Source organism: Ascaphus truei, chromosome 11 (assembly GCF_040206685.1).
Source record: "Ascaphus truei isolate aAscTru1 chromosome 11, aAscTru1.hap1, whole genome shotgun sequence".
Lineage (NCBI taxonomy): Eukaryota > Metazoa > Chordata > Amphibia > Anura > Ascaphidae > Ascaphus > Ascaphus truei.
This window is the reverse complement of record NC_134493.1, coordinates 35530653-35549776: the sequence shown is the minus strand read 5'-3', so window position 1 is coordinate 35549776 and position 19124 is coordinate 35530653. Positions and strand designations below refer to the sequence as shown.

Genomic DNA, 19124 nt, shown 5'->3' with positions numbered 1-19124 from the left:
CTGTAACCGAATACATGTGAGTGCCAGCCAAGGGAGCGGCGGTCCTGCCAGCGTGCCGCAGGTTTAACCCCGTCAGCACCGGGGGAAATCCAGCAACACATTGCACAGCGATGGGGAAAGGGTTGTAGCCGCTGATCATGTTGGCGGTTTTCCCCTGCTGAAACTCGTACACCGCGGTGTATATCAATGCCGAGCATGTCTTTATTCTTTCTTGCGTTAGAATATTTTTCTGCCAAGAGAACTAAAGCTCTAGAAAATATAATTTCATCCCCCCCCCCCCCCCTTCCCACTCCGTTATTACATTAACCGGGCTGCTCCTCGGGCCAACTCCAGGCACCAAACACAGGAGCTTCTATACGCTTCTTACTGTGCCGAGCCAACTCCAAGCACCAAACCCAGGCCCTGCTATACGCTTCTTACTGTGCCGAGCCAACTCCAAGCACCAAACACAGGCCCTGCTATACGCTTCTTACTGTGCCGAGCCAACTCTAAGCACCAAACACAGGCCCTGCTATACGATTCTTACTGTGCCGAGCCAACTCCAAGCACCAAACACAGGCCCTGCTATACGCTTCTTACTGTGCCGAGCCAACTCCAAGCACCAAACACAGGCCCTGCTATACGCTTCTTACTGTGCTGAGCCAACTCCAGGCACCAAACACAGGCCCTGCTATACGCTTCTTACTGTGCCGAGCCAACTCCAAGCACCAAACACAGGCCCTGCTATACGCTTCTTACTGTGCCGAGCCAACCCCAGGCACCAAACACAGGCCCTGCTATACGCTTCTTACTGTGCCGAGCCAACTCCAAGCACCAAACACAGGCCCTGCTATACGCTTCTTACTGTGCCGAGCCAACTCCAGGCACCAAACACAGGCCCTGCTATACGCTTCTTACTGTGCCGAGCCAACTCCAAGCACCAAACACAGGCCCTGCTATACGCTTCTTACTGTGCCGAGCCAACTCCAGGCACCGCTATACGCACAGGCCCTGCTATACGCTTCTTACTGTGCCGAGCCAACTCCAAGCACCAAACACAGGCCCTGCTATACGCTTCTTACTGTGCCGAGCCAACTCCAAGCACCAAACACAGGCCCTGCTATACACTTCTTACTGTGCCGAGCCAACTCTAAGCACCAAACACAGGCCCTGCTATACGCTTCTTACTGTGCCGAGCCAACTCCAAGCACCAAACACAGGCCCTGCTATACGCTTCTTACTGTGCCGAGCCAACTCCAAGCACCAAACACAGGCCCTGCTATACGCTTCTTACTGTGCCGAGCCAACTCCAAGCACCAAACACAGGCCCTGCTATACGCTTCTTACTGTGCCGAGCCAACTCCAAGCACCAAACACAGGCCCTGATATACGCTTCTTACTGTGCCGAGCCAACTCCAGGCACCAAACACAGGCCCTGCTATACGCTTCTTACTGTGCCGAGCCAACTCCAAGCACCAAACACAGGCCCTGCTATACGCTTCTTACTGTGCCGAGCCAACTCCAAGCACCAAACACAGGCCCTGCTATACGCTTCTTACTGTGCCGAGCCAACTCCAAGCACCAAACACAGGCCCGGCTATACGCTTCTTACTGTGCCGAGCCAACTCCAGGCACCAAACACAGGCCCTGCTATACGCTTCTTACTGTGCCGAGCCAACCCCAGGCACCAAACACAGGCCCTGCTATACGCTTCTTACTGTGCCGAGCCAACCCCAGGCACCAAACACAGGCCCTGCTATACGCTTCTTACTGTGCCGAGCCAACTCTAAGCACCAAACACAGGCCCTGCTATACGCTTCTTACTGTGCCGAGCCAACTCCAGGCACCAAACACAGGCCCTGCTATACGCTTCTTACTGTGCCGAGCCAACTCTAAGCACCAAACACAGGCCCTGCTATACGCTTCTTACTGTGCCGAGCCAACTCCAGGCACCGCTATACGCACAGGCCCTGCTATACGCTTCTTACTGTGCCGAGCCAACTCCAGGCACCAAACACAGGCCCTGCTATACGCTTCTTACTGTGCCGAGCCAACTCCAGACACCAAACACAGGCCCTGCTATACGCTTCTTACTGTGCCGAGCCAACTCCAGACACCAAACACAGGCCCTGCTATACGCTTCTTACTGTGCCGAGCCAACTCCAGACACCAAACACAGGCCCTGCTATACGCTTCTTACTGTGCCGAGCCAACTCCAAGCACCAAACACAGGCCCTGCTATACGCTTCTTACTGTGCCGAGCCAACTCCAAGCACCAAACACAGGCCCTGCTATACGCTTCTTACTGTGCCGAGCCAACTCCAAGCACCAAACACAGGCCCTGATATACGCTTCTTACTGTGCCGAGCCAACTCCAAGCACCAAACACAGGCCCTGATATACGCTTCTTACTGTGCCGAGCCAACTCCAGGCACCAAACACAGGCCCTGCTATACGCTTCTTACTGTGCCGAGCCAACTCCAGGCACCAAACACAGGCCCTGCTATACGCTTCTTACTGTGCCGAGCCAACTCCAAGCACCAAACACAGGCCCTGCTATAAGCTTCTTACTGTGCCGAGCCAACTCCAAGCACCAAACACAGGCCCTGCTATACGCTTCTTACTGTGCCGAGCCAACTCCAAGCACCAAACACAGGCCCTGCTATACGCTTCTTACTGTGCCGAGCCAACTCCAGGCACCAAACACAGGCCCTGCTATACGCTTCTTACTGTGCCGAGCCAACTCCAGGCACCAAACACAGGCCCTGCTATACGCTTCTTACTGTGCCGAGCCAACTCCAAGCACCAAACACAGGCCCTGCTATACGCTTCTTACTGTGCCGAGCCAACTCCAGGCACCAAACACAGGCCCTGCTATACGCTTCTTACTGTGCCGAGCCAACTCCAGGCACCAAACACAGGCCCTGCTATACGCTTCTTACTGTGCCGAGCCAACTCCAAGCACCAAACACAGGCCCTGCTATACGCTTCTTACTGTGCCGAGCCAACTCCAAGCACCAAACACAGGCCCTGATATACGCTTCTTACTGTGCCGAGCCAACTCCAGGCACCAAACACAGGCCCTGCTATACGCTTCTTACTGTGCCGAGCCAACTCCAGGCACCAAACACAGGCCCTGCTATACGCTTCTTACTGTGCCGAGCCAACTCCAGGCACCAAACACAGGCCCTGCTATACGCTTCTTACTGTGCCGAGCCAACTCCAGGCACCAAACACAGGCCCTGCTATACGCTTCTTACTGTGCCGAGCCAACTCCAAGCACCAAACACAGGCCCTGATATACGCTTCTTACTGTGCCGAGCCAACTCCAAGCACCAAACACAGGCCCTGCTATACGCTTCTTACTGTGCCGAGCCAACTCCAAGCACCAAACACAGGCCCTGCTATACGCTTCTTACTGTGCCGAGCCAACTCCAAGCACCAAACACAGGCCCTGCTATACGCTTCTTACTGTGCCGAGCCAACTCCAGCCACTATACGCACAGGCCCTGCTATACGCTTCTTACTGTGCCGAGCCAACTCCAAGCACCAAACACAGGCCCTGCTATACGCTTCTTACTGTGCCGAGCCAACTCCAAGCACCAAACACAGGCCCTGCTATACGCTTCTTACTGTGCCGAGCCAACTCCAGGCACCAAACACAGGCCCTGCTATACGCTTCTTACTGTGCCGAGCCAACTCCAGGCACCAAACACAGGCCCTGCTATACGCTTCTTACTGTGCCGAGCCAACTCCAAGCACCAAACACAGGCCCTGCTATACGCTTCTTACTGTGCCGAGCCAACTCCAGGCACCAAACACAGGCCCTGCTATACGCTTCTTACTGTGCCGAGCCAACTCCAGGCACCAAACACAGGCCCTGCTATACGCTTCTTACTGTGCCGAGCCAACTCCAGGCACCAAACACAGGCCCTGCTATACGCTTCTTACTGTGCCGAGCCAACTCCAAGCACCAAACACAGGCCCTGCTATACGCTTCTTACTGTGCTGAGCCAACTCCAGGCACCAAACACAGGCCCTGCTATACGCTTCTTACTGTGCCGAGCCAACTCCAAGCACCAAACACAGGCCCTGCTATACGCTTCTTACTGTGCCGAGCCAACTCCAAGCACCAAACACAGGCCCTGCTATACGCTTCTTACTGTGCCGAGCCAACTCCAAGCACCAAACACAGGCCCTGCTATACGCTTCTTACTGTGCCGAGCCAACTCCAAGCACCAAACACAGGCCCTGCTATACGCTTCTTACTGTGCCGAGCCAACTCCAAGCACCAAACACAGGCCCTGCTATACGCTTCTTACTGTGCCGAGCAGCTTATGATAAGTGATAGAACGAGATGCATTTTCCTCAGAACTAATATTTTCTTCGATAGTGCGGTACATAGAATTTTGCAGTCGCTGTCCCGGAGAGCTTACAATCTAATTTTGGTGCCTGAGGACCAGGGAGATAAAATTATTTTCTCCGACGGTCACAAGGAGCTGATACTGGGATTTTAAAACTGGTTCACCCACATCAAACGCCGCGCCATTACCGCCGAGCTGCTCCGTCAGCCCGGGCAAACCGGGTCCGCGTGCAGATTTGGGAAGCAAAGCTGAAAGAAGTTCTTCCTCCTCCCCCCCCCTTTTTTTGGGGGGGGGGGCATCTTTTGCTCCTCACCTCCCCAGTAGCATGCCCTGCAGGGGAAACAAAATGGCGTTTAAGTCTCCTGCGTTACGCAGACCAATAGGAAACTGCAAAGTCATCCATCGGGACTGCTTATTGGCCGGCGTAACGGGCAGCAGCGGCGGATTTTAAAATGCTGCCGCTCCTATGCACTGCCATATGCTGGCCGCCTCCTTTCTGCCGCCATCCTCCTTCCTACTATGGCAACGAGACGCCATGTGACGCGATGTTGGTGACGTCCCGAATCCGGCAGGAAGGAGGCACCCGGCATAATGTAAGTGACTTCCCATCAGGCCTGATTGGCCCGAGAGCGCAGCGAATGTATATGGTGGCGGACATTTTTACCGCCCCCAAAATTTGGCGCCCTAGGCCCGGGCCTAATGGGAAATCTGCCACTGGTAACGGGGGTATTTAAATTCCAGCAATTAACCGACTGCACCTACGGAGGGAAGTATCTCTGGAATCAGCGGGTTCTCGGAGCTGAAATTGCTGGTGACCCCGTGCTTCCTGTTTATGTACAGAGTGCCGGGTGTATCGTGGCGCTCTCAATAGCAGTCATGTGACCACGGTGGCCATTTTGTAGGAAACGGAAGTGCGGGGATCCTCCATTTCATCACTGGGCAGATCGCACATTGCGTCATGGGAATCCCGGACGCGATTTAACCTGGAAAAAAAACAAGCCCTTCAGCGTGCCGTGATCACTGCGTTCTGAGGCGCCCAGGGGGTTAAGTGATATGGCATCTGTAGGCCGAACACAGTGTCAATATAGCATTGAGTGGAGAGAGCCCTCTGCTGGTCAGCAAGTAGTACTGCTTTGTATGTAAGGATTACCGTACAATCTATCACTTAAGCAGAAATAGCCGCGTTAGGCCAGTGGCGATAGTGCAGAGTAAATGAGCACTTCAGTATTAGGTGATACCTTGTTTATTTGGACTAACAATTGATAATAACAAGTTTTCGAGAGTTTTCCTCTATTCCTCAGGTCAGCAATACTGATTTACAAAGGATTCTATGACGTAAAGAGATTAGAAAAGGGGGGGGGAACAGGGGGAACCCCCCCAAAGAGGTGTAGAAGAGGTGGGGTGAGAAGGGGATGTTTTAAGACACTGGAAGGGTAATAAAACGGTGACAAGGAAGGTGAGAATGCGGGATGGGGGGGTAGTACATCTAACAGCAGCAGGTAGGGGGAAGAGGATGCTGGGGTGGGGGGGGGGGGAGGGGAAGGTTTTGGATAGGAACATTGGCAGGGAGGACAATTACAAAAAAAGATCATAGTGTGTGAGAAACCCCATATCCAGATGAAGTTCTCTTGTTTTGGTGTCAGAGTCTTATCATTCTGAGTTCAAATGTTTTCCGTTCTTGGGAGCGTTTAAACATTCCATTGAGGATTTTGATTTTTAAATAATTTATGGAATGATCTGGCTGTGAGAAATGATGTCCCACAGGTGAGCAGTATCTTCCTTCTTTATGGTGTTGTATAGATTGTCTGTGCATATTCATTCTGCCTTGAAGTTTTGGGCTGGTTTCCTCAATGTAGCAACCTTGGTCACATTTGTTGCACTGAACCATATACACCACATTCCTGGATGTGCAGCTGTATGATCCTTTAACATTGAGTGTTCCATGGTTGTGACTGGCTGTGGGATCTTGGCATATATGTTTGCAGAGTTTGCAACGTGTGTTGTTGCACAGTTTTGTGCCATTATCAGTGTCTTTAAGTTCCTCTCTGCCAACGTTGCTATCCAAAACAATCCCCTTCCCCTCCGTGCTGTTAGATGTGCAGCCCCCCACCCCTTATTCTCACCTTCCTTGTCACCGTTTTTTGCCCTTCCAGTGTCTTCAAACATCCCTTTCTCACCCCACTTCATCTGCACCTCTTTGGGGGGGAGGGGGGGTTTCTCTATCCTTTTCTAATCTCTGTTTAGTCATAGAAACCTTTGTAAATCAGTATTGCTGACCTGAGGAAGAGAGGAGAACTCTCGAGAGCTGGTCCTATGACATAAATTCTTAGTCCAAATAAAAAAAGGTATCACCGAATACTGAAGAACAATCTATAGAAATGGTCCGGAAGCCAGAGAAAAGAAACCTAATCATTGATCCAACCAGCTGATACACCTTCAGTTGTATTACTTTGATTTCCCCCATAGCCGGCAGAGGGACAAGCAACCAGGAGGAGGTTGTTTGTATTTAGACTCCCACTATTCAGCGTGGTACAGTGGGCGTCCAGAGCTATGTATATTACATTAAACAGAATGATATACCAAGTAGGGACGGACCAGCGCAAACTGGTACAGAAGGTAATGAGGGCCCTGTTCCTCAGAGCTCACACTCTACAATTAATATTCTATGGTACTGCCACTGAGGGACACCTTTCTAGTTGTCATACGGCACCCTGTGGCCTATCAAAGTGAATGAGTCATCGGGTGACTAGCTCTGCTAATTATAACCCTGACCTATAAAGCCCAGCCACTTCTGTGCCCTTTGATCCTAGGAGTGGGCTGCCCCTTTCAACGTTTCCTCATCCAGTATCTTCGCCAGCATAATAAGCTTCCCATCCCTCCAAGCTAGTGAAGTGCGCAGCGTGTTCAGGGTTTGACCTGGAGACTACAGGTTTGGGCCACGTATCTCCGGGCTACGGGTTTGCCTTGTAAACCTCCGGGCGGCGGCGGCGGCGGCCTCCGGCATCTCCCCCTGCAACTGCTGTCACTATGGCTGCGCGGCGTCAAATGGCACCGCATTGCCATGACAACAGGAACGCTACATGGCGTCACATGACACCCGTTGTCATGACAATGGGACGCTACAGCGCAGCGTTGCCCTAACAATGCGAATCACTGGCACCATAAGACGTCCCGTTGTCATGGCAACGTGACACTGCGTGACATCATGGCATCCCATGGGAGGACGCCAGGAGACGCCGCCGCCGAAGGTAAGAGCTCAATGTAAAATTGTTATCTCCGGATTAGCCTTCAGTAGAAGGTGACAACCCTGCGCGCATTGCAATACGTGGCGGGCTGAAGAGCATTTTCCGGCACGTCTGCCATTTTGTTCTGATTGTATCTAATTTATCTGAGTGTTCTCTTCTTTACAGGAGTCAGAATGCAAATTTCCAGAACCCCCGCTGTGAAAACACCCCTCTGATTGGGCGTGAGTCACCTCCTCCCTCAGTAAGTTCACCGTTCTCATTGCCCTTCGACCTGAAACTTGTCCATTCGCTGAAGAAGTGTCTCTCGGAGGACACGGTGAGCTGCTCGGCTCTCCGGTTTTATTGTCTTTCCTTACTGGAAACCTATTTCCTTTATTTATCCTACAATAAAATGTCCTGGGCAGCGGAAGGTAAATGTAGCTGCTCCATTTCTCGGGGATGTTTGGAAGGGAACGGTCCGGGACCACAGTAAAGATTAGCTCTAGTAGGGGCAGTTCTTCCAAAAATATATCTAGGGAGGAAAAAAACTCTCAAAATACTATTACGGATCCAGATTTTTGTTTCTGTTCCAGGTGCCATTAATTCACCATTTAATTCTACATTTAAACACCTGCAAACGTCCAAGCAGATATCTCTGTAGTCTTGCGTCATCAAAATGAAAGGGTAGAACCCCTTTAATAGGAATGCAAAGGTGTTTTATAAAGATCTACTATATCGGAGGTGGCCATCCCCAGTCCTCAAGGGCCACCAACAGGTCAGGTTTTCATGATATCCCTGCGTCAGCACAGGTTGCTCAATCATTTGCTCAATCTTCGACTGTGAGCACAGCTGAGCCACCTGTGCCGAAGCAGGAATATCCTGAAAACCTGACCTGTTGGTGGCCCTTGAGGACTGGAGTTGGCCGCCCCCTGTACTATATCAACAGAATGCTGACATCCCCTTTAAATTGTCCTAAAAGGTCCTAGGGAAGATCTAAGGATCAGTTACAGATAGTAATTATGAGAAGTACCGTTGTACAATGAAACTGAAGAGGACACAAGGCAAATAGGATTGACCAGAGATCTCTCTGTGAATTGGTTTGTGGAAGGTATTTCAAGGAAATGTAAAGCAAGCACGATGCAAATCCGTCCCTGGTTTTATGGACATCTGTTGGCTGCCTGCGAATGCATTTGGTGTGTTTTTATAATGAAACGTAGAGCAGTGCAGACATTGTGGCTGCTGACACAGTATTGCAGGTCCTGTAACATACACGTTTGAGAATGCTCATTGGCAGATGTTGCACTAATGAAGGGTTACTGAGGGCGACACCAAGATGGCACAGAAATGGGACCCTTCCTGTGCTTTGGGCCTTTCGAAGTGAAGGATCACCCTGCTTCTGCTTCCTTAACCTCTTCTCCTACGGCTACTCATTACAGGGAAAATTAACAGGCAGATTGGGCTCGGTTATTCAAGGCCAGACTAATTAAAAGGCATTACTTTGACATCCCTACATTGCATGTGCTCATTAGAGCCATGGGCTAACTGGAAAGGCAGCGGTTGTATGTCACTCTGCACAACAGAAATTCTATTCAATGATGTCTATTCTCTTCATGCAGAAAAAAAAGATAAGGTAGCGCTAATTCCTGAAGTTACTATTATATAGTATAGATGACCAGCTGGCTGCCTGCGATATAACACTGACCCCAGGTCAGGTGATAGATAGTGAAAACAATTTATATCTATGGTGCTCGGCTTATACAGAATAATTATACATTTGTAAAGGATATATACAACCAGAAATGATGATGCTGGCAGATCCAATATGATACTCCACGTGTGGATGATCAAACATGAAACGAAAAATAAAAATACACAGTATAATACTGTATAACACTTTTGACAAACAAAGAAAACAAATGCTGAGAACAACAGGTGACTATAATGATAAAAAAAAAACACACACATTTAATATGACACAATGAATCAATACAATAAATAAACACAATATAAAATAGAAATGAATGTGGGTCCCACTTGTACACACCTGCTATGGCGAGAGTACCCGCTTACCAGAAGATGGTAGGATGTAGGCAGTGGATAATCAGAGCGTATCCCCTCTCATCTGTGGCTACTCCATGCGCTCCTCACCGACATCGGCGCCGTGTTGTTGTCAGCCTCGGCTGGGGTATGGGACGGCAGCCCTGCTCACGCTTGGACAGACCTCTGCAGCTCTCGGTATTCACAGCTCGATACACGTGTACCTGGGAAATCCTACTGTCCATCGCCTGTAGCAGATTCGCCAAATCCCTGGCCCGCAGTGCTGTAAGGATGGTAGCGCAGATTCGTCCGCGGTCACTTGGCGGGAAATTCAGCAGATAGTAAAGCAGTGTGTACGTGTTTGATCATCCACACGTGGAGTATCATATTGGATCTGCCAGCATCATCATTTCTGGTTGTATATATCCTTCACAAATGTATAATTATTCTGTATAAGCCGAGCGCCATAGATATAAATTATATTCTCTTAATGCGTTTCTCTACATGTGATGCAAGTATTTTCCAACATGTTGAATGCATATATCCAAGAAGCGTATACTTAAAAACAGTTATTGAGGAACTTGCTGGATGAAGGTATATTCAGATCCACCCAATTATTCTGGTGATGGAGAAGAGGTCTTCCATGCACTGCTCAATGCATCTCCAGAACCTCCGATGTGGCACAAGCAGAGTAGAAGGCAGGACTACCAGGCTTCACTGTAATGTAATCCTGATAGAAATAGTAATTGACGGATATTGTCATCGGGCGCATCCAGGAGAGCTTGTTGTAAAATGTTAACTGTCAATTGAAATAATCATGTTATTCTCTTTCTAGCACTGACACTATTTTGCTGGCTGTGCATCTAGTTTTTCACTCAATGAATCTCTTTACCTTGTCAAATCTGTATCCAGGCTGCAGAGATTTAAAGTAACTGGCCCACGGGTCATATAAGGTCGGCAATGGGTCATTAACCAGGTTTACCTATGTATAATACATTAACCCAGGGGTGCTCAACTTCAGTCCTCAAGTCCCCCAATAGGGCAGGTTGTGAGGATGTCCCTGCTTCAGCACAGGGGGCTCAAACAGAGGCTCAGTCTTTGACTGAGCCACCTGTGCTGAAGCTGGGTTATCCTTAAAACCTGACCTGTTGGGGGCGGGGGGCTTGAGGACTGGAGTTGAGCACCCCTGCATTAACCTACAGGTCACGCCTTTTGTATGTCCCTAATAGATGAGCCATCAGCGTGTTTGGCGCTAATGAGTAACCAGTGACGAAGCCCCGTGCGTTGCATTCTAAATCAAGCTCCTCTGCTTGTGCCTGACACAGGATAACTTATTTTACGTGTTGAACATATGCATCCAGGATAGATCTGAAATCCTTAGAAATCAATAGCTGGATAAGATTTTAACGCTAACGCTATGTCCTGTAATGGCAGAAGTGTCTCCTCTCTCCTTCTGTTTGTATTGCAACAAACAAGTCATGATCCTAGAGGCTCATCACATCCTGAAGTGCATATCATTCCTTTTTCCCCAGTCTTCCCTTCCCCTGGCGTGCTCCTTTCTTGATCCAGGGCTATTCCTGTAGACTGCTAGAGCCCTCCCTCTCGCGCACACACGGATATACATTCACCATGGCGTGTCGCTTGCACTGTATCATGTTTCATGCACGTTGAGGCTCCACTCTCTCTTTTTCTCTCTCTTTCCTGCAACATCACAGCTGTATTTGGCTGCCATGGACAGTAGCAGCCATATGAGCTGGCAGTTTAAGCCCTCGGACAGTGCAAGGACGTACTGGTAACAGCACCCGCTATTGGAACAGGTACTGAAACAAGGTCCTCCCTTCCCTCACTCAACCCTCTTTCTCCCCTCCATCCCTGCACTGTTCTCCTCCTACCTGGCTAGCGCCTTACTCTACACATTGCCTCTCCACCAATCCCCCAACACACTCCCTCCAAGGCCCGAAGTGACAATTGAATTGCCCTGCCCGCACCGACAGACACCAGTGTCTTGGATGGGCAAGATGTCTCTCCAGATGATATCAAGACCATCAGCACAACCACTGGAGGGATACAGAGGCCCCTCTGGCAACTACGAGGTTAAATATGGCGCGCATTGGAGAGTTCGTCTCGTGGCATATGGATGGTTCAAGTCATTTGGTGCCCGAGTCTGTAGTTTTCATTGTAGTTCATCCTGTAGGTCTGTCCTGGACTTTTTCTTTTTTGGAGGTGTTGGGAAGTAGTGAGTTTGTAAGACACCCCCACTTTGCAGGACTGAGGGATCCAAAACGCCCTTATAAGATAAAACCCGCAATACACACTTCCAATGGCGGAGACCACATTCAATGAATCAAAGTAAACATAAATAGGGCTTATGGTCTCACAAATAAAGTTCCTCTGAAGAGCCTGTAAAGTCTTCCTGTGAGGACTAGTGCTGAATCCCTTCCACGTCCTTCAACCAACCGCAACTTCCAGCGCAGACCTTGCTCCTCTCTCGGCATCTCGGTCGGTTTCGGGGTTTCCGGAACGCTGTCGCTGGTGTTCCTTTACTCGCCCCCACCCAAATTGTATAACTACTCTGTTAGGGGGCTCAACTCCAATCCTCATGACCCCCCAACAGGTCAGGATTTAAGGATATCCCAGCTTCAGTGCAGGTGGCTCAGTCAAAGACGGAACCACTGATTGCAGAGAGATCATGAAAACCTGACCTGTTGGGGGGGGGGGGGGGGGTCTTGAGGACAGGTGTTGAGCCCCCCTGCTCTGTGATTGCAGCACACAAGGCTAGTATTTGCTGCAAAACATGATGTTGATCGGCCATTTTCAGTCATGTTTTGCAGCTGAAAGCCTGCTCTCTAATGTTCCCCGTCACGTTCCCATCACATGGACACAATTGTAGAAATCTGAGTAGAGATTTACAGAGAACCGCTCTCTCCCGACTTCTTATTTATTTAGCTTTGATATTTTCTTCTGCTGTCTGAGAGGTGCAGAACAAGGACGTTTAACATGGTAAACTTTTTTGTGTATCTGCAGATCGAGTGCAGCCCTACCCCAGCACTAGGTTACCTTATCCATGCCCGGACTCCGGTTTATAGTCCTGAGTCTGTTATAATCCATGAGACCTGACCTGAGAAGGTGTTAATAACATGGAAAGGTGACACCCCTCCTGCCTAAGGGACCTGGAAACTGTCTGTGTATTTTGTTATTAATATTTCAAAGGCGTGGATTTGTACTGATTTTGTAACAATTAGACAACGTCATTTATTTTATTTATAAAATGTTTTGACAGGAAGTAATACATTAAGTTACCGCTCGTTTTCAAGTATGTCCTGGGCACAGAGTTATGAGGACAAATAATACATGGTTACAAACACAGTTACAATTAAGTGAGCAGGGTATACATTATATACAAGACATAGCATGCACAGTTAGAGATAATATATATTATAGGCGTATGTAACAGTTACAGACCAGATTAAAATGTGAGACAGCTTTAGTTTTTAAAGAATTTAGACTGGCGGTAGCTGTGAGTCTCCGGTAGATTGTTCCAGTTTTGGGGTGCACGGTAAGAGAAGGAGGAGCGGCCGGATACTTTGCTGAACCTTGGGACCGTGAACAGTCTTTTGGAGTCAGATCTCAGATAAGCGGCAACGAAACATCTCCTAATAGTAGTTTTTTTTAAAGAAGTCTAACTTCTTTGAGAGTAGCCCTGGCTATTTCTTATTAAATATACGTGATTTGCTTGGTGAATAAGGCTGCTTGTAAGTGGGGCGCAGAGAATGCCGTTCACCCCATGCCTTTTATTTAGCGAGAGATACTCTTTGGTTCAGATGAGATGTAATAAACCCTTTTCATAGTGTTGAAGAGTTGCAGGAGTGGCCAACTCCAGTCCTCAAGGGCCACCAACAGGTCAGGTTTTAAGGATATCCCTGCTTCAGCACAGGTGGCTCAGTCATTGAGTGAGCCACCTGTGCTGAAGCAGGAATAGCCTTAAAACCTGACCTGTTGGTGGCCCTTGAGGACTGGAGTTGGCCACCCCTGCACTATAGGATGAGAAAAGATGAGGCCCTCACATGGTCAGGTCCTTACTTATTCCGATATCCCCGCCTGCTGTACTTGGTAATCACAATTGATATACTATAGGAAGCTAAAGATACTGTATCACTGTAACGCTGAGTCCATAGAGACTGCAGCCATGCGGAGGCGCGCGGAGGCTGAGGGAAAGCGGGTGCTTTCCCTGGCCTTAGTTTGCGCGCCGTCAGGGGGGGCCGGGCCAGTGACGTCACATAGCTGGTTCGCCCTCATTGGGCGAACCGCTCCCGTGAGCGCTTAAACTAAAAAAAAATTAAGAGCTGCGCCTCCGCACGCCTGCGGAAGCGTGCGCGAGCCCCTGCTAAAGCCGCTCATTGCGGCTGCAGGGGCTCACTGACAAGCGTCAGCGCGCCTCAGCACGGGTCAGCGGATGAGCACTGACCATGGACTCAGCCTACGGCTGCGGCCCCGCTGTCTGCACTGCACGCGCGCCTGCCAGGCTGGTGGCTCGTGCAGCTGAGTTCCCCGGTCTGCAGTGAGTGATGGGGGGGCGCAGCCATGACGTCACCCGGCAGGTTCGCCCTCATTGGCTGAACCGCCGGGGGCGTGGCCTAGTGCTCCATCGCTAGTTCTGCTCACAATTTTCCTGTGTGCTGGAAAAATGGAGCGCGCAGCGTGTCGGCCCCCCCTCGCAGCCGCCCCCCCTCGCAGCCGCCCCAGCCCCCCCCTCGCAGCGGCCCCAGCCCCATTGAGGGGCGGCTCTTGTCCCCACGGCAGGCGCTGCCGCAGCCAGAAGGGACCAAGCCTAATGCTTTGGATCACCAAAAATTTGCTCAATCCCTCGCCTTCCTTATTGGTTAACTGGGTTTCGCAAATGACGCGCTGTGTGGTGATATACAATCCAAACAAGATCATTAACATAATCACGATATTCATATTAAAAAGTAGGATCACATTCAAAATCGCGTGTGTATCAGTTGTGTAGTGTTAGATACTTACTGCATTTTTTTTTATTCCACCCCCTACCACTCTTTCCGCCCTTTTTTTAAATGAGTTTTCATGTATTATGCTTCCTTGGGTTGCCATAGCAACCGTTTACAAAAGCACAGCACTTCCTCTTTTGAAATAGGCGGCCATATTGGGAGCCCGGGGGAAGCAGAATCTTCACCGATCGATCGGCAGCTTAGATAATCACATTGCCTTAAACACAAGGAACGGCCGCATCTATTAAAAATATATATATATATCTTCTTAAATAAATTTTCAAACAAATGGCATGAGGCAGAGCCCCTTGACGTGAAATGTCCCTATTATTTATGAGTTGAATGCGCGTAGTTTGGAATCACCATAAAACAAACATACATTTTAATTCCAAACATCGTGTAATCTAGTGACCTCTTTCCCAGGCTGAGGGATGTTTATGGCTCAAAATGAATTCACAAACAGCAGAAAAACCTCGTTCTACTTAGATTAACGATTGGTTTCAAGCAATCAAGGTGCTACCGAGGGTAATAACGCAGAGTAGGCGAGAAATCCCAGAAAGAAGGGCAAAGAAATCCATACAATGTTGCACACTAAATGTTCGTAATAAATGAATATATTAGTGGAATTTAATAATAGCTTTTAATATGCATAGATTAAAAAAATGGTCAAATAACCAGAGTAAGTTAATATAACTGGATGGAGCAAAAAAGTCAATCTGTTTGCACAGAATTGGGGAACGGGCTCCATGGTACTATAAGGGATAACGTGTGTAAAGACCATAATATATCAGGTATATATGGTCTATAAGGTGGTTATGTTTGCTGATACTAGGTACAACTGACAATATAGCAGTCCTACCAAACTACCAAACTAGAGTCTCAGAATAGATTCGTCAAAACAGAACTTAGTAAATATAGCATATATCCAAACAATGCTTACTAGCCGGTATACATACGCAGGTGGGAGTAGATGACTAATCTGTTTGATATACATTATGTACATATCATATTGGTAACATAGAATTGCCTAGTTAATGAGAATGTAGCTGGTTAGGGTAACCCAGTTTATAACGTCTCTAAAGGCTTTTAGGATAAATCTCTATTTGCCAAATAAAGCTGCCAGAATGTTGCAGCTGGAGTAGGTGGGGTGCCCCCATATCTTGTCTGTGTCATCAAAATGACTGATCTGTATCGCAGAATCTCAGAAATAGTGTATATATGGTGGCTATGGTTCCTAATAAAGGTGCCTATTAAGTAAAGCCGGCACGTTGCAGTTACACTGAGCTGGAGTCTATTGGTAGCAGAAAACTGCCTAGAGACTGTGGCTGGTTAAAGTAAACCAATGTGTATCTACTGTACAATGTACTTGGCTTAATATTGACTCTGGCGATATCGCAAGCCCCCCATCTTCTCGTTCAAGCAGAGCTTGTCCTGTGCGTAACTTAATCTTGAAGACTTCTGCACAAACCATTTGCAGGTTGGGTTGTATAACTTGTCAAGCAAAATCCTTTCCCTTTGTCATTCTTAGTCCTACTATTTCATAGCTCGGGGGGACACGTTTTAGTGACGGTCTTATTGACCTGGGGTTCATGTTTCAGTCCCAGCCAAATAACATGATTCTGTAAAGTAAGCATGAGTTATAATGCCAAGATGGACTTAAGATGAAACAACAATGACGTGGATGTTGTGTCTCAGTCCTCTACAGATATTGCATAAAGTCATATAAAAGTGAGGAACACAAGTAATATATATATATATATACAGTGGTCGACAAATCACCAAAAAATCTACTCGCAGAACAAAAAAATCTACTCGCCACCTAGTACCACATGTGTGCTGCTTGGGCCAATAGGAGCTCGCCACGATGTTAAATCCACTCGCCCGGGCGTGCAAATGTATAGGTTTGTCGAACACTGTATATATATATATATATATATATATATATATATATATATATATATATATATACACACACACACTCACACTCACATATATATACATACACACGGTAGAATACATTATCAGAAGGGTAGGTGGTGCACTGTAAAGGTAGGTAATATGCATCATTAATGATCACCAAAGTAATCAAAATACCAGCATAGGGAGTAGAAGAGAAATGTGTTTATTCAGCCCATCATGCAGACATATCCCAACGTTTTACCCCTGAAGAAGGTCCCTTTGGGGACCGAAACGTTGGGATATGTCTGCATGATGGACTGAATAAACACATTGCTCTTCTACTCCCTATGCTGGTATTTTGGTCACTTTGGTGATCATTAATGAGATATCAACACAGCCAGCTGAAATATTTCTGAATACAGTATGTGATATGGATGAGAATAGTTCCACTAGTTACCTTTTACTTCTCTCTCAGTTCATTGCTGGTCTGTCCAGCAGCAAATGGGTTAAGAAATGCTTTTTAAAGACAATAAGTCGCTTCAGGTCTCATCTGTCCTTAGAAGATTTCTGAATGTATTTATTCCTATTATTCATATTTAAGTAATAGGAGAGCAGATTTGAACACTTGTTTTTTTGTATTTATTCCTAATCACTTAATAGTTTTCGCGTGTGACTTTTCTAGACTAACGTAACAAATATTTTAACGAAGAAGAATTTGGGGTCCGGCTCCCTTTTAATCTCACCGGTTCCAGAGGTGTCTACAACACATTATTTCTCAATCTCTTGGCTTTGCCAAGGATGGGTTATGTGAGCAGAGCAGATTTCAACTTTGTTGTGATATTCCGTTTTAAGCAGCAAGCAATATCTCCATGAAAACATTTCAGCTGCCCTTACACTTGTACATGAACCACACACCTCCTCTTCGAGACATCTATGCTCCATCCTTGCCTGACCCTCTCCACTGGATGCTCTTCACACATGCTGCCTGTGCTTTTGCTGTCTGGCTGCTTGCTGTGCCTAGCCTGAACTGTGCCTCTATAGTCAGCTTCTCACTATCTATACCGAGCACAAGCCATGCTGTTCTGTGCCTGCACACTGTATGCATGCAGATTAGCTCAGCTTGCAAACGTGTACCCATTGCTGCTGTCCTGTATATGTCATTTAGATAACTCTGGGGCTTAAACCTTTTGTGCTTTTCTTTCTCTGTTTCCTTCCCCTCCACAGGTGTTTTGCATTGACCTTCATATTGCAGCAAACAATGACCATTCAATGGATTTCCTGTCATTTTCCCTCTCATTGTTCTCATGGCTCCAGTTGTGTTTTTTTTTTTAATCTTTGATTTTAAGATGATCCAAAGGTTTTAGAGTCGGGGAGCTTGGGGAGATGTTAAAAAAGCCCAATGCGTGTTTGTCTTTCCAATATCATTTCGTTCATGGATTTATTTTGGCTCTTTAATGAAATGAAGGTTAGAGAGTAGCAGGCAGCCTGTGCAAAAACATTCATGTACCAATACGATGAAATGTGTCAGAGCTTGGGCTCACCCCAGCAGCAGAAACACTAAAAGGAGCAGTTAGGTGGTGAAAAGTACAGTGACTAGTACAGCTCAACCCCCTTCTAACGCTGTGCTTGGGGTCCAAAGAATTACATTGCGCTATAAGCAGGTCGCGTTAGAAATAATGTACAATCGTATGCATTGTACAATAAAGTATTTAAGATACGAATAATCGTGTTGTAAAGTATTCATAGATATGAAAATTGGGAGCCACCCTTGCACCGCGTTATAAGCGGATTCGCGTTGTAACGGATCGCGCTATAACGGGGTTGAGCTGTACTAACAAAAAATGCGCAGAAGGAACGAATTCAAATGTTTGGGGTTTTTTTTTTCCTGCAATTTAAAAAAAACAAAAAGATGTTATACTTTTGCTTTCTTGTGTCTATGCTGCAGGGATTGTTTCTATTAATAAGTATTTGTATAATATGCAATTCTATTTTTCCAAGGGACTGGTACTAATTTTACACTGATGGCGTCTCATTGATTTCTGTCATATGCTGCATGGTGTTGGGAACACAATTTTAATCAGACATTAATAGATTGGCTAATCTTGTGTTTTCATGTCAAAATCGATCCCTTTTTCTGCACTCTGAAAATGTCAGGTCGTATGTCCCCATAGGTGCATCTATTGCCCTAGAATTACTACCCTTGCTCTTGATGTTGGGTTATAGACTCAAACCGGATCGAATGGATTCATAACTTATTTACCCTCTTTTGAAAAAGTATTCTTATCCTGGATGAAGGGGATATAACCACATTTAAACATAGAGATGCTTCCTTTATCATTGTACCAGTGTTCAATTCCACTGCCACCATACTAAAAATACATTTATCAAGTGGATTGTTTTTTATTTCACTGGGCTAACTGATCACTGGGAGCCATCCTCATAATGAATCGTGCCAATGGCGTATCAAAAGGTTTCCACTTGTTTCGTTATTTGACTGCATTTTTACAAATGTTTGGTCAATAGCTGCAGTTTATGCTCTGGTTAAAGTCTAACACAGCAATGTCAAAGGCAAGTAGAACAAAAGATACTGTAACCCATCAGGTAAGAAACTAGGT

General features: G+C 47.3%; 1 protein-coding gene across 2 annotated transcripts in view; it reads left to right on the top strand.

Moving 5' to 3' along the window:
* Positions 1 to 19124, top strand: part of TTYH3 (tweety family member 3) — a 129220-nt gene that overhangs the window by 102931 nt on the left and 7165 nt on the right. The window contains exons 12-14 of one of the 2 annotated variants that reach the window (XM_075565615.1): positions 1 to 16; positions 7754 to 7829; positions 11320 to 11421. The exon at positions 1 to 16 is cut by the window's left edge and continues 161 nt beyond it. In XM_075565615.1, the coding sequence (XP_075421730.1) occupies positions 1 to 16; positions 7754 to 7829; positions 11320 to 11400 (173 nt within the window). In that variant the 3' untranslated portion in view covers positions 11401 to 11421. The remainder of the gene's footprint in view (positions 17 to 7753; positions 7830 to 11319; positions 11422 to 19124) is intronic. The other variant, XM_075565616.1, reaches the window with a different exon arrangement.